The 12340-nt window shown below is 36.1% G+C and overlaps 1 protein-coding gene across 11 annotated transcripts in view; it reads left to right on the forward strand.

The window, feature by feature from the left end:
• SOX6 (SRY-box transcription factor 6) overlaps nucleotides 1-12340 on the forward strand; it is a 369094-nt gene that overhangs the window by 301654 nt on the left and 55100 nt on the right. For all 11 annotated transcript variants that reach the window (XM_053944612.1, XM_053944613.1, XM_053944608.1 and 8 more), the window contains 2 exons: nucleotides 3821-4001; nucleotides 6271-6461. In XM_053944612.1, the coding sequence (XP_053800587.1) occupies nucleotides 3821-4001; nucleotides 6271-6461 (372 nt within the window). The remainder of the gene's footprint in view (nucleotides 1-3820; nucleotides 4002-6270; nucleotides 6462-12340) is intronic.

The following is a 12340-nucleotide window of genomic DNA, read 5'->3' on the forward strand; positions in this document are numbered from 1 at the left end:
GCTGGTGTTTGAGAAGGACAGTAAAAGCAAATGATCTCTGTAATTATTTTACAGTTGGAAGTTGAACCACGGTACTGTTCTTCAGTATTCAAATAAAAGGTTCAATTTTAGTGCTGTATTATCAGTAGAGAGAAGGGAAGAGAAAGCATGCACTTGTTTCCAAAAATACCAGGCGTCCCTACCAGAGGCAGCACAACAGATTCATCAGTAAAATGTGATATTTTCAAGATTTCAGTTTGTAATCTGGTAGCATGCATTGTATGAAATGGCATCCATTTCACAAATTGTTTCACATTGAACTCTTGAGTATCTTAAAATGTGGTGCTGGCTTATATTGTTAGGGTAAGAGAAAGACTGTAGATCTTCTAATTATTTTACAAATCTCTAGCTGTACTTAATTCTACAGTTTTGGAAAAGCCTCCTATAAAAATAATATGTAAGTCAGGGCTCTGGGGAAAACATTGTGTCGCTGCAGATTGATTTGACTTTTGCTGATTTCACACAGCTGCTGACAGCCACGCTGCTCCTCGCTGGTTTTGCTCCATTGCCGAGTGCTTGTGCCTGCTTATTCTCACTAGCTTGGAACCAGGCAGCTACAACATGGCATTTGCCAGAAGCCTGGAATGAGTGCTGTGCTCTCCCTGAAACCCATGGAGCAGCCTTTGGGTGCAACTGCCTGGCTTCTCCTGCTGTGTTCTCCTGGGGTTGCATTTCCTGGGGTGGCTGGGGATTTCATGAGAGTGAAAAACATGCTCAGGACCAATTTACCCCAGACTGTAAAAAAAAAAAAAAAATCAACATTCAGATGTTTTATCCATTTGAATGATAGAGATATTAATGCTGAAAAATTAAAATAAATCTAAAACTGACATCTTTGTGGGGGGAGAGAGAGAATGTATTGGGTTTTTTTGCTGGCTGCTGACACCTTACAGGCAAACAGTCCTTAGCTTCAAACCAGCCTGAGAAGATTTTACTCACTTGAGGTGGTGGTTTCTTTTTTTTTTTTTCTTCCCATTTTTTGACATGAGAGTAAAATATAATTTGTTTTTTCATTATCATCAATCATCATGGTAAAGTGTGGGTGAGTAGATATTTCTGCCTGGGCTGATAAATTTCCATGACACTTTTTTGCTAGGCTGAGAGTACTAATAAATAAAAACTATTCCATTATGGCCAGACCTAACATTTATTTAGCAAAGCGTTCACTTTACTTAGCTGTAGATGTGTATTAGTCTAATATTTTACCTCTTGTAATCCAACGCCAGGTTTGGGAGCAGTCAGGGAAATTTACCGCGTATGCAGAGTTTGTTACGGTCAAAACAGAAGCCACCAAAAGCAAAGCCCAACTGTTCCAGTAAAGTTGCCATAGTATAGTGATACCTAACACCAATGATTTATGGCATTGAGAATATACTACTGACTACTTTAATGTGAAAAAGTAATTCTGGCAGTGAGCGAGCCAAATGGACCTACACCAAACCAAACCTTTACTGTATGAGTCAAATTTTCCCTAGTTAAATTCAAGCACATATCTTCTTGAACCAAGGCGAGTACTGTTCCAGGTTTGTGGCCAGCTGAGTCCTATTACAGAATTGACCACATGCAAATTTTTGGGGCTTTCCCTATATAATGTAAAGTGAATGGACTAAATTATATGTTAATAAAATTGAAGTCTTTTAATGATTATTTTTATTAAGCACACTACTGCATTCAGAATATTAAAGATGAACTACAAGTGCTTTGTGTGAACAAATAGCAATAGCTAATGAAGAAATTATTAGTATGAAAGCAGTACCTATCAGTCTCTACAGATTGTTAACTTTTTTAGCTGTGACAGTTTTGATGGTCATGCATTGCTTAACAAATCCTCTGTATTTTCTCTGGTTTTAAGCAGTTTGTATAAACTACATGTGTTATTTATAGAATTGATGCAATTCTTTTATGGAAGTCAGATCTTTCAAAAAGTAATGATAGGTTTTCCTTAAGTCAGTGACCAGAATGTTTTCCAGTGTTTTGGTTGCCTTGCAGAAATGACAAGACTGTCCATATGGTACAAACAAACAAGTCCTGGCAGTGTTTAGAGTTCTTTCATTATCGTATCAGTACTAGATGGGAAAGCATTTAAAAATTGAACACTGTAGCATAGATTTGTATGTGTACATGCTCACAGTACCTAGCCTGGCAAACTTCATAGTCTGAATGGGGCTCTGAACTCTTGGAAAAGTTTATGGAAGCCACTTTGTATCTGGGCAAGGAAAGAGGTCACATGTAGGTGTGGCCACAAAGCATCAAAACCCACTCTATCCCTTGTACCTTTGAGCTTCTACTCTCACCTGGACCCTGAAAGGTGGTGCATATTTGTGCACACTCTGAGGCCAGGAAGAATTGAAATGTCATGCAGTTTTATGGGAAAAGTTTAATGCTGGTGATATGATGGCACTATAAATACCTGTTTATTACATTTTCATGTTTAATGCATTGTGTGTGACCAGATGTACTTTGCTTGACAGTAAGGAGAATGGAGAAGATGAGATAATGTGATGTATTATTGTATTTTGACATAATTCTAAGCTTCCAAGTGATCAGTGCAGTGTTTTAAAATATGAACAATCTCTTACATCCAGCATAATTCTGCTCTGGTCATATTTTAAATGAGAGATCTGTCTTACTGGGCTCTTAAATGACAGAAAATCACCGTTTCACAGTTTTCTAAGTGCTCTGTCTTGCTTAATGTATTAAGTAAAGGAACAAGCTGAAAGAATGGGAAGGAAGAAGGTTGCACTGCTAATGTTTATACTTATCAAAGAAATTAATTGCTTGAATAATTTTTCTTCAATGAGTTGAGATATTTTAGATGGACCTATTCTACAGCACAGAAACAAGACATACGTCAGAGTTTCTTCCACAGTTGCAAATGAAAAATACCAAATCATATAAAGGTGCTGATACTAGATTTACACACCATGAAAAAACGTTCCTTGTCTTAATGCAAATAAAACATATATAATAAAGGTTAAATGCAGCAGAAATAAGTACAGAATATGGGAATAATACAGAAGTATCGAACAAAGAGCAGAATAGCAGTTATGTGGAAAATAGTTTTGACATTTGAATTATAAAATATTGTAAAGTTAACAAAGTTAAACAGTAGTAAATAAAAAATATTTTTAAATACATATGGTATGTAGTCACTACCCTAATAAGTAAAGGAATTTAAATTCAGTGAAATTCTTTTCTCCTTTTATGAGAGACCAGCATAGATTATTTCACTGAACAAAACATGCACTCTGAATTAGATGCATGGAATGTATAAACTAGCAGCAGCTCTAAATGTGGGCCAAAGAGCTGTCAGGGCTTCCAATGATTCTTTCATAGTAGTACTTCTGATTCCTTAGTTTCTAATACATTTAAAAATAAGCTACAGAACTTATTTTTATAGTGCCAGGAACTTTTCAAATAGAACCAATGCAAAAACATTACCGAGCTGCTGGAAATTTTAAATAATTCTTTGTAAATGCCCTAGGTTAATTTAGATCTCTGAAAACACATTAGGAAATTAAGCTGTAATGTGAGCTAATTCAAATTTTAATTTGGCAAAAAGAATGATCCAGTCACATAGTTAATGTAAATAAGAAGCATAACACAGAGAAATTAATGAGGTTTCCTTTCATTGAATCTTAAAGGAGGCAAATAATTAGCTCCTTTTGTTATTATTGCTGCGGAATGTGGCATTGTCTTCGAGGTGTAAAGTAACTGCTGCTTGCAACATGATGCGTTCATTTGTCTTTTCCTAACAGTTATTTACATTAAACTCTTGCAGGATGAAGCAGCTCAGCCACTGAATCTCTCAGCCCGACCCAAAACAGCTGAACCTGTCAAATCCCCAACATCTCCAACACAGAATCTCTTCCCAGCCAGCAAAAGCAGCCCAGTGACAGTGACGAACAAGAGTGGCATCCCCAGCCCGCTCAGTGGATCTCTGGGAAGAGGATCCTCTCTAGGTAACTCATCTGTCCTGGAAAAGGAGAAAATAGGCACGTTTTCTGCATGAAATTCCAGCCTGAGCACACTTAGTATTGGATTAAGTAGATACTTGGGTATACATTTCTGTTTAAAATTATAGTGAGGCTTTTCAAAGAATGATTGATTGCCAAAGTTTTATAAGAGTATCCAAAGAGATGTATTAGTGTGTGACAAACACAGGAAAGAAATACATAATATAGGAAATACATATAAGTACACACAGATAAATAAATAAAGATAGATATATAAAACTTATAAATCAGGTTTGTGTGAATATCTCTCCTAAAGGCATCTACTGGGTGTATATACACAAAGTTAATTTTTAAATTATGACTTCTGGATCAAAAAAATAAAAAACTACCTTTGCACACACATGGAGCCTCACCAGATACTAGATAGATTTTTTTTTTAAATAGAGATGGAAAGGCATAAATCCAGGCAGTTTATGTTATTATTTCATCATGCTTTTGTTATTTGATCATATTTTTGTCATTTCTTCACTCATCTGTCAGGATTTTGTTGATTATATGGTTGCAAGTCGGGAATTTTTGACCTGCATTCGAGATTCTTTAGGCCTATTAAGTGATGAAACAAAATTGGTCTGAAAACTATGTATGAAGACTGCTTTAACCAGTCAAGAATCAAGAGTTGCAAAATGTAGATGATCAGCCCTAAAGTTCAAATAGTAAATTTTAACAGTGACTAAATACTTACTACAGACCACTTATTCACAATCTGTAGCTCAAGTGTACTTGCAAAATATATAGAAACACTTGTGAATAATGAAGAGATATGTTAAATACATATATTAAATATATTAAATTATGGGGTTTTTTTTTCCATTCCCAAACACTTGGGAACATCATGATCTCTGAAAGATATTTTCTGCAACTATCTAGATACTCTACCTGTCAATTTATTTGCAACTAGCACTGCATTATCTTACATTAGAAAGTGAAATATCAATCTGAAGTCATAGACCATTCAAGGGAAAGAAACACAGAAGACAAACAGTGCCTAAGGTATCAATATTTTTTATGTAATGTCATAAAAAATTTTTGTCTCAATCCTTCAGTATAAAAAAAGACAGGAAGACATTACCAACAATCAGCAAGCCATTAGGAGCTTTTGCTACATATACATGATTATGGATCTAAATCTCTTTAAAAATCATGCAAACATGGTTCCCAACTTCTTTAGGGTCCAGAATGGACCATAGTGGCTGAAATGGTTCAGAACATTGCAAATTTGCCTCAGTAAGAACAGTGGTTGTCTTACAATACATTATTTTTATTTTGTAGGGGGGTGTTTCATTTAGATAGAAAACTTCACTAGTCCCATCACTTGTTTTTTTTTTTTTTTTTTTTTTAGTAGTAGGCTGTCAATAGGTACACAAATCTAGCAAATTCAGAGCTTTTATAAAAGAAATTTGCTGGCCAGACAGATGCACGGGTCACACACAAAATGTGATTGCTCAAAATTCCCAAGCTAGAATATATATGCACCAATCTATCCATGTGCAGTATAGAGAATACTTCCATATCGGAGCAGGTGGATCGCAGTTTTGTCACAGCAATAAAAAAAAAACAGTCACAAACTAATTGCTGTCTTTTTCTCTCACATCTAAAACTGTGGGATACTCATCTTCATGAATGCTTTGTAAGATGTAATAGGAATGCTTGCCTGAGTTTGATGCTTGGTTAAAAGTTTCTTCCTGTTCAGAGTGATAGAAAAAAACTGTTTTTTTCTCTACTGATTTAGAGATTTATACTCCTGTTATGGTGATAATGACCTTTGTCCCGAAAAAGTAAATGTAAGTGCTCTTTCTGAAATGGAAATCCAAATGTCTAGAGTGATGGTTCTCTCTATAAAGAAATTCTAAGAACTGACATGGAGTTTCATGGCCTAGTAAATGAGATTTTTTCCTTTTGTTAATATCATTAATTATATTTAATACCTCAAAAAGTTTCCAGTTTAACCTTCAGAATACTATTGTCTTAAACACATATTTAAATTTGAGTCCATGAGTATGCTCAGATGGCTTCATACCAGGCTATTCCAAGACCTCAGTGGATATATTTCTACCAGCAAAAGAAGTGCATGAGTTTATCAGTCACTTTAGAAGAGTAATCCAGCCTTCAAACAGACAACAATTGCCACTCTCGCACTAAGAGTGCAAGAGTAGAGTTCTTACCCTGGATTCCAGTTTGGATAATTACGTAAATAAAATGTATTCTCTCTTTATAGATATCCTTTCCAGTCTTAATTCACCTGCCCTATTTGGGGACCAGGACACAGTAATGAAAGCCATTCAGGAAGCTCGAAAAATGAGAGAGCAAATCCAAAGGGAACAGCAGCAGCAACAGCAGCCTCATGGTGTTGATGGAAAATTGCCCTCCATGAATAACATGGGTCTAAACAACTGCAGGAATGAAAAGGTAATGTCTCCCATTTCCCCACAGTCTGTCACTCACTCTTCCCTGCAAAATAGCTTTTTATTTTTATATGAAATTTCTTTTTAGAGCATTTGGCCCTCTCTGATTTCATGTTAAGTACACCTTTGTCACTTTACAGTGCAGTGCTGCAAACTTCTCTAGGTGTACATGACAGCATTCACACCCACAGTCCTGTGCACGCATGTGAGGAAGCTGTAAGCGTGCACATAGAAACAATGAAAATGGCTTGGTTGGAGCTTCCATTGTTCATGGTCTAGATTTTGAATTGTGCTTTTGAGAATGGCTTTGATTAATAAATATGGCTAAAAGGCCAGTTCTGTGCAAGCATGGTGGAGTATTGCAATGCCAGTGCATAAATTGAGTGTGCTTGAATCTGTGGTTCAGGTGGAACAAGGTACTTAGGCACAAAACAGCTGCATTTGGCTCTCAGTTGCAGTGGGAAATTAGAGATTAAACATTCTCTGTTGAATCTTCATTTGAATCACTGAAATGAGGTGGCTCATGGAGTAAAAGGATAAATGAGAGAAAGTGTTGGGATAATGGGACCAGCACTGGCCTGAGCAGGACATGATCCAGCTTACAAAATAGCAACCTGGGAGCATGTAGGAAAGGTAAGGAACAGTTTCTATCATACTTGCTTTAAGGACCAGTCAAAGGACAAAAATTCTTGGAAAATCCCCTGAACCTGTGTTATCCCATTCTGTGTCCTTTCTGAGGTCTTCAGGATCTACTCCAGCATCAGGTCACTGCATGTACACCAGGGCAAGAGGGCAGAAGATCTGGTAACTGGCTGAGGTAGAGGCAGCCCTGTGGCTGGAGAATGCTTCTCTGTAAGCTTCCCTAGAGGTGCCACTGGCTGCAAAAAATGCAGCACACAAGTTATTTTTCACCAATGACACAAAATCAGTCAGAGACCACAATACTTATTCCAGTTATCTAGAAAGGGAAAAGCATTATCCCAGTAATCACTAAAGCTTTGGCAAACAGAACAGTTATGATGCAATTTAGTAATGGATGGAAAGAAAACTGGCGCATTAACTAGCCCATACAGCAACCAGTGTTTCAGACTATTTGTTAAAACATTCCAGAGCAACAGGTAGTTCCAATGCCTGTAAACATTCTGTGATTCTCTATATCAGAAGGCAGGGTAGATATATTTATATATATATATATATATAGGTATATATGGTACCCAAAGACTAATAGGAGTTTTGAGTCCAGGTTGGGTATAAGACTCAGAAGAATATTATCTGTAACTTAAATTATGAATTAGATAATATTCTGATCTTTTCTCAGCCCACAAGGGAATTCTTGGGTGAGTGTTTTGTAGCAAAGCACATGAAGACAAAAACAGACCCATTAAAGATTGATACACACCTTTTAATTTCATTTTATATTTTTGCTTGGTTGTTTCTTTACAGTACTCAAAACCAGTAATGTCTGTTAAAAAAGATTGCTTAAAATGTTGCCACACAGAATAAACAATGCTTTTCCAAGTCAGACTCAGGGTCTAATAAATATGTATGTCTGCTAGTATTAGTTTAAAAGTCATAACTGGAAACCCCATTTAATACAAGTTGTTATTGGTAAAAATATAGAAATGAATAACTGATCAAGCAGGTTGTATTCAAACACTCTAATTGTAAAGTCAGGGTTTTACCTTAAGTAATCAAGAGGCAGGATATTAAAGTTCAGGTTATTAAAAAAAAAAGTATGATCAGTATTAAGAGTTTATAAAATTTATAAAATTTTGCTTATTTTAAAATTTATTTTGTGAGTTTCAGTGGCTTGATATTTAAAAAAATATCTAAGATGCTATAAGGGCTATTAAAAGAATTCTTAACATTTGATTTCACTTTGAAAAACAAGTATAAAAATGGCATCCACTTACTTATTGAGTCTCTTCCCTGCATGTTTTCAGTATCATATTTATGTCTTGTATTCGATATAACAAGTTCCTATTTCATCTTTCACCCTTTAGAGCAGAGTCAGTAAATATTTCAGTGAATAATCTGAAATTTCTATTTTGTGCCAGTTACTAGCAATACACAGATTGAGGCACAGCTTCCGGATTGAGGTTATACACCAGGCAGTCAGAGAAAAAAAAATTTCTTTTACTTGCAAATATAGAAGAGTGAATCAGAACTCTTTAACAGATACAATACAAACAACACCATTCTCAAATGCCATCTTTTGTGAGGAGACTTTTCATGGTGGCACTTGCAACTTTCAAAACCTGAGGATAAAACAGCAGCAGGGAAATCTATTGTTAAGTCTCTTAGTGACCCTATGTAATCCTGCTGGGTTTATTTATTGCAGCAGGTACTACAGAGCCATTTAGGTAGGAAAAGCTTGTGGTATGTGCTCTGGTTTTACCTTTGGTGTGCTGGTCTGTTATCCTCGCCCACAGATGTGAGAAAAGGCAGAGGCTGCAAAAGAATGGGATATAAATCAGTCATTTTCAATGATGGTATATCCCCACTCTTATCCTAAAGAAAATAAAAGTATCAATTCAATCATAAATATTAGGAAAATGTATTTATATTTTATAGCAAGTATAAAATACATTAAAACCAGAAGCATCCTTTGCACAAACAGAATTCTAGAACACTCTTCTTTCCCCCTTCACCCTCTGCCTTTCAATTTTTACATTATGATATACTTCTTTTACTCTAAAAATGATGGGTAGGATGATCAAAATGGAGGTGGGGGAGCAGGAATGCTAGATCACTTCAATTAGAAAAACATAATTTGAAATAATTGTATGCCAAGAAAACTGTGTATAATTTCTGTCATAATCCCAGTGAAGCTTTGATAACAGTTGCAATTTTGGCTTGGTTTCTTTTGAAGAATCAGAACCCTGTGTTTTCAGGACCAAATTTTCAGAAATTGGCTTCAGGTAATTAGACTTGTAGAAATGAGTAGCTGGAAGCTGGCACCAGAAAAAGATGACAAATTAATTGCCTGCAGCTGGTTTAAAAAAGCTATTGAGTTCTGGTCAGTTACTGGTCTTCAAGTTCAGATAGTTGGTAATAGTTTGTTGTGCAAATGACTGCGCTCACAAAATTATGTACATAACTTCAAAGCCTGGGCTTAGGTCTTTTTGAAAATGTGTCATTTAAATCTCAGAAAGCTTTGTATTTGGTTACAGACGCAGAATTGAAAATTGCTTGTGTTCATATTCTGCTGTTCAAAAAAAAAAAAAAAAAAGAATCTAAAAAGCTTTCGAAGTGCTCACAGAGATTCACTTATCAGAAAGACCAAAACAAAAACATCCAGCGCTCTGGGGCCCAACATTGTCATTTGCCAAAGCATTAAGGTTGATTTATACTTCTGAGATGATAGCATCCTGTGGAGTTATTTGAGCTTGTGTGCTGCTGTGGGTTAGGATAGGCAGGTGAACACCACACAGCCACTCGCTTGCTTCTGTCAGTGGGATGGGGAGGAGACTCAGAAGGGTAAAATTATAAAATTTGTTGGCTGATTAGTACAGTTTAATAAGTATAGCAAAAGCTGTGCATGTGTCAAAGTAAAACAGGGAATTGACTGCTGCTCATTGCCAGGCAGATGTTTAGCCATTCTCAGGAAAGCAGGGTTTCAGCACAGATAAATTACATGGGAAGACAAATGCCAAAACTCCAAACATTTCCCTTTCCTTGTTCTTCCTCCAGATTTTATTGCTGAGTCTGATGTCATATGGTGTGGAATATCCCTTTGGTCAGTTGGGGTCAGCTGGCTGGGCGCTGTCCCCCTCTCAGTGCTTGGCACACTCCCAGCCTCCTCTCTGGCAGAGCAGGATCAAAACCAGAAAAGGTCTTGCTGTAGAAGCCCAGCTTGACAATAGGTGAAACATCCCTGTGTTATCCAGCTCTGTTTTGGTCACAAATCCAAAACTCAGCACCATGTGAACTAAGCTTAACTCTGAGCCTAAACCAGTACAATGCACATGAGGCACAAAAATCACTCTAACAGAGTTGAAGTTTTCTGTTCATCTTCAGGTGGAGCAAAAAACTCCAGCGTGGTCTGACTGAGGAAAGGGAAGAGTAATGGTGTCAGTCATTTTACAGAGTAAAGAGAAATGCTGGGCAAGGGGAGAGAGTTAGGAAAATGAAGAAAATAATATACAGAGCTTTTACCATGTGATAGAAGCAAAAGCAAAATTATACCAAAAATTCATTCATTTAGAGGATTTTACTTTTTTCCAGTCAAGCCATGTTTACCTTTAACAAGAAAAGAGTACTTAAACAAAATCTGCATTGCTTCAGCTACTTGTATTTATTTTAGTATTTCAAATTGCCATCATTACCTAGAAGATTTGCTTTGATTTAAGGCTCTAAATGAATCTGAAAATGTTATATAATTTATAAGATAACTGACATTATTTTAAAAATAGTTAGATCCCATCTTTTTTGTACATCAAGCAGGAAAATGCTGACAAAGATGCTTCATAAAATCTTTGTATAAAAAATATAGGTAGAACTGTGATTGGAGAAAAATATATGAAGTCAAGATAGAATAAATACAAAATCAATTACCATAACATATTTGTATCCCCACATCCCCATTTACTTCCCATGAAGTATATTCATTGAGATCTTAGAGTAAGCAGAATTTAATATAACATTTTAATGTTTAATTCCATTCTTCATCTTTTGTAGATTTTAGACAACTATGTATTTGCAGTAGAAAAGCAGAATTAGACCCCAAAATAAATGACACGAGTCATTGCCTACTTCCTGGGAATCATGGTACTTTAGCACCTCTGCTAATGAGCCTTTTATTCCTTTCTTATCTCTAAATCAAAGTTTCACAAGTTGAATCCACGTAATTTATCCTAATATAGACCCACAGTTTGTATGCAAAATGTGCACATTCTTAAAAATGTGTATTATTCACCCCTGGAGATATTACAGTCTATTGATCAAATCCATATTTAGGCACTTGGATTTGACTTGATAAGCCATAACGACCCCTTTGGAGGCGTTATGCTCTGCTGTATTTAGGGACTGTTAAGTGTGTGGATTATTGAGACAATAGAGTGTAGCAACTCCTCTGGAGCTGTTACACTTCATCATGTATATGAAGCTTCTGAACACGTGTACAGACTTGTACAAAACCACTTCAGGAAGTCTTTGTAGGAAAAGTCACTAGTCATGCATAATCTCCTTCTGGCTACCCACAGCCCTGCAATGGCTCCAGCATTGTACTGTTATTTTCCTAAAGGCAAGCAATGCTGTATTATGCTGCCATCAGTTTTTTTGCCAGCTTTTTTCTCCCCATGCATTCAGCATCTGAGACAGAACAACTGCAGTGGCAGGAGCCACACTGTCTGTTCTGTATGTGTAGGAGATTTCTCAGACAATCACAGAGGATCACCTTGTTACAAGCATCCTTGCTATGAGTCAATTCTCAACTCTGTTAAAAAACCCCAAATACATAGTTAAGCAAATACTTTCCCAGATAATTCTGCATGCAATTCTTTTGCCCTTTACTGAAAGGAGTCCTGACCACTCTTAAATTTAGAACATGAATTAATTGGTCATTAGAGCCTTGTGGATTTCTTATAAATCTGTATGAATATGTGGTTTAGATTTGCAGGTACTGATCTCTTCTCATTTTTTTTTCTTTTAAGAAAAACTTGTATTTTCATTTTCCCCTTTAGTTTCTTCTAATAGACTATTGATAAGCTATCAATGCTTATATTTCAGTCTGCAGTGAGATATGACAGAAACTGTAAGCATTTTCAAATGGATCTTTATTTCTGTTGGTTAAACCTTTGTTCTATTTGTAATTAAAGGGTGAATACCTAAAAATTAGGAAAAAAAAAAAGGATAGCAGTAACAACAGCAGATGACTAGTTT

Source organism: Vidua chalybeata, chromosome 6 (genome assembly GCF_026979565.1).
Source record: "Vidua chalybeata isolate OUT-0048 chromosome 6, bVidCha1 merged haplotype, whole genome shotgun sequence".
NCBI lineage: Eukaryota > Metazoa > Chordata > Aves > Passeriformes > Viduidae > Vidua > Vidua chalybeata.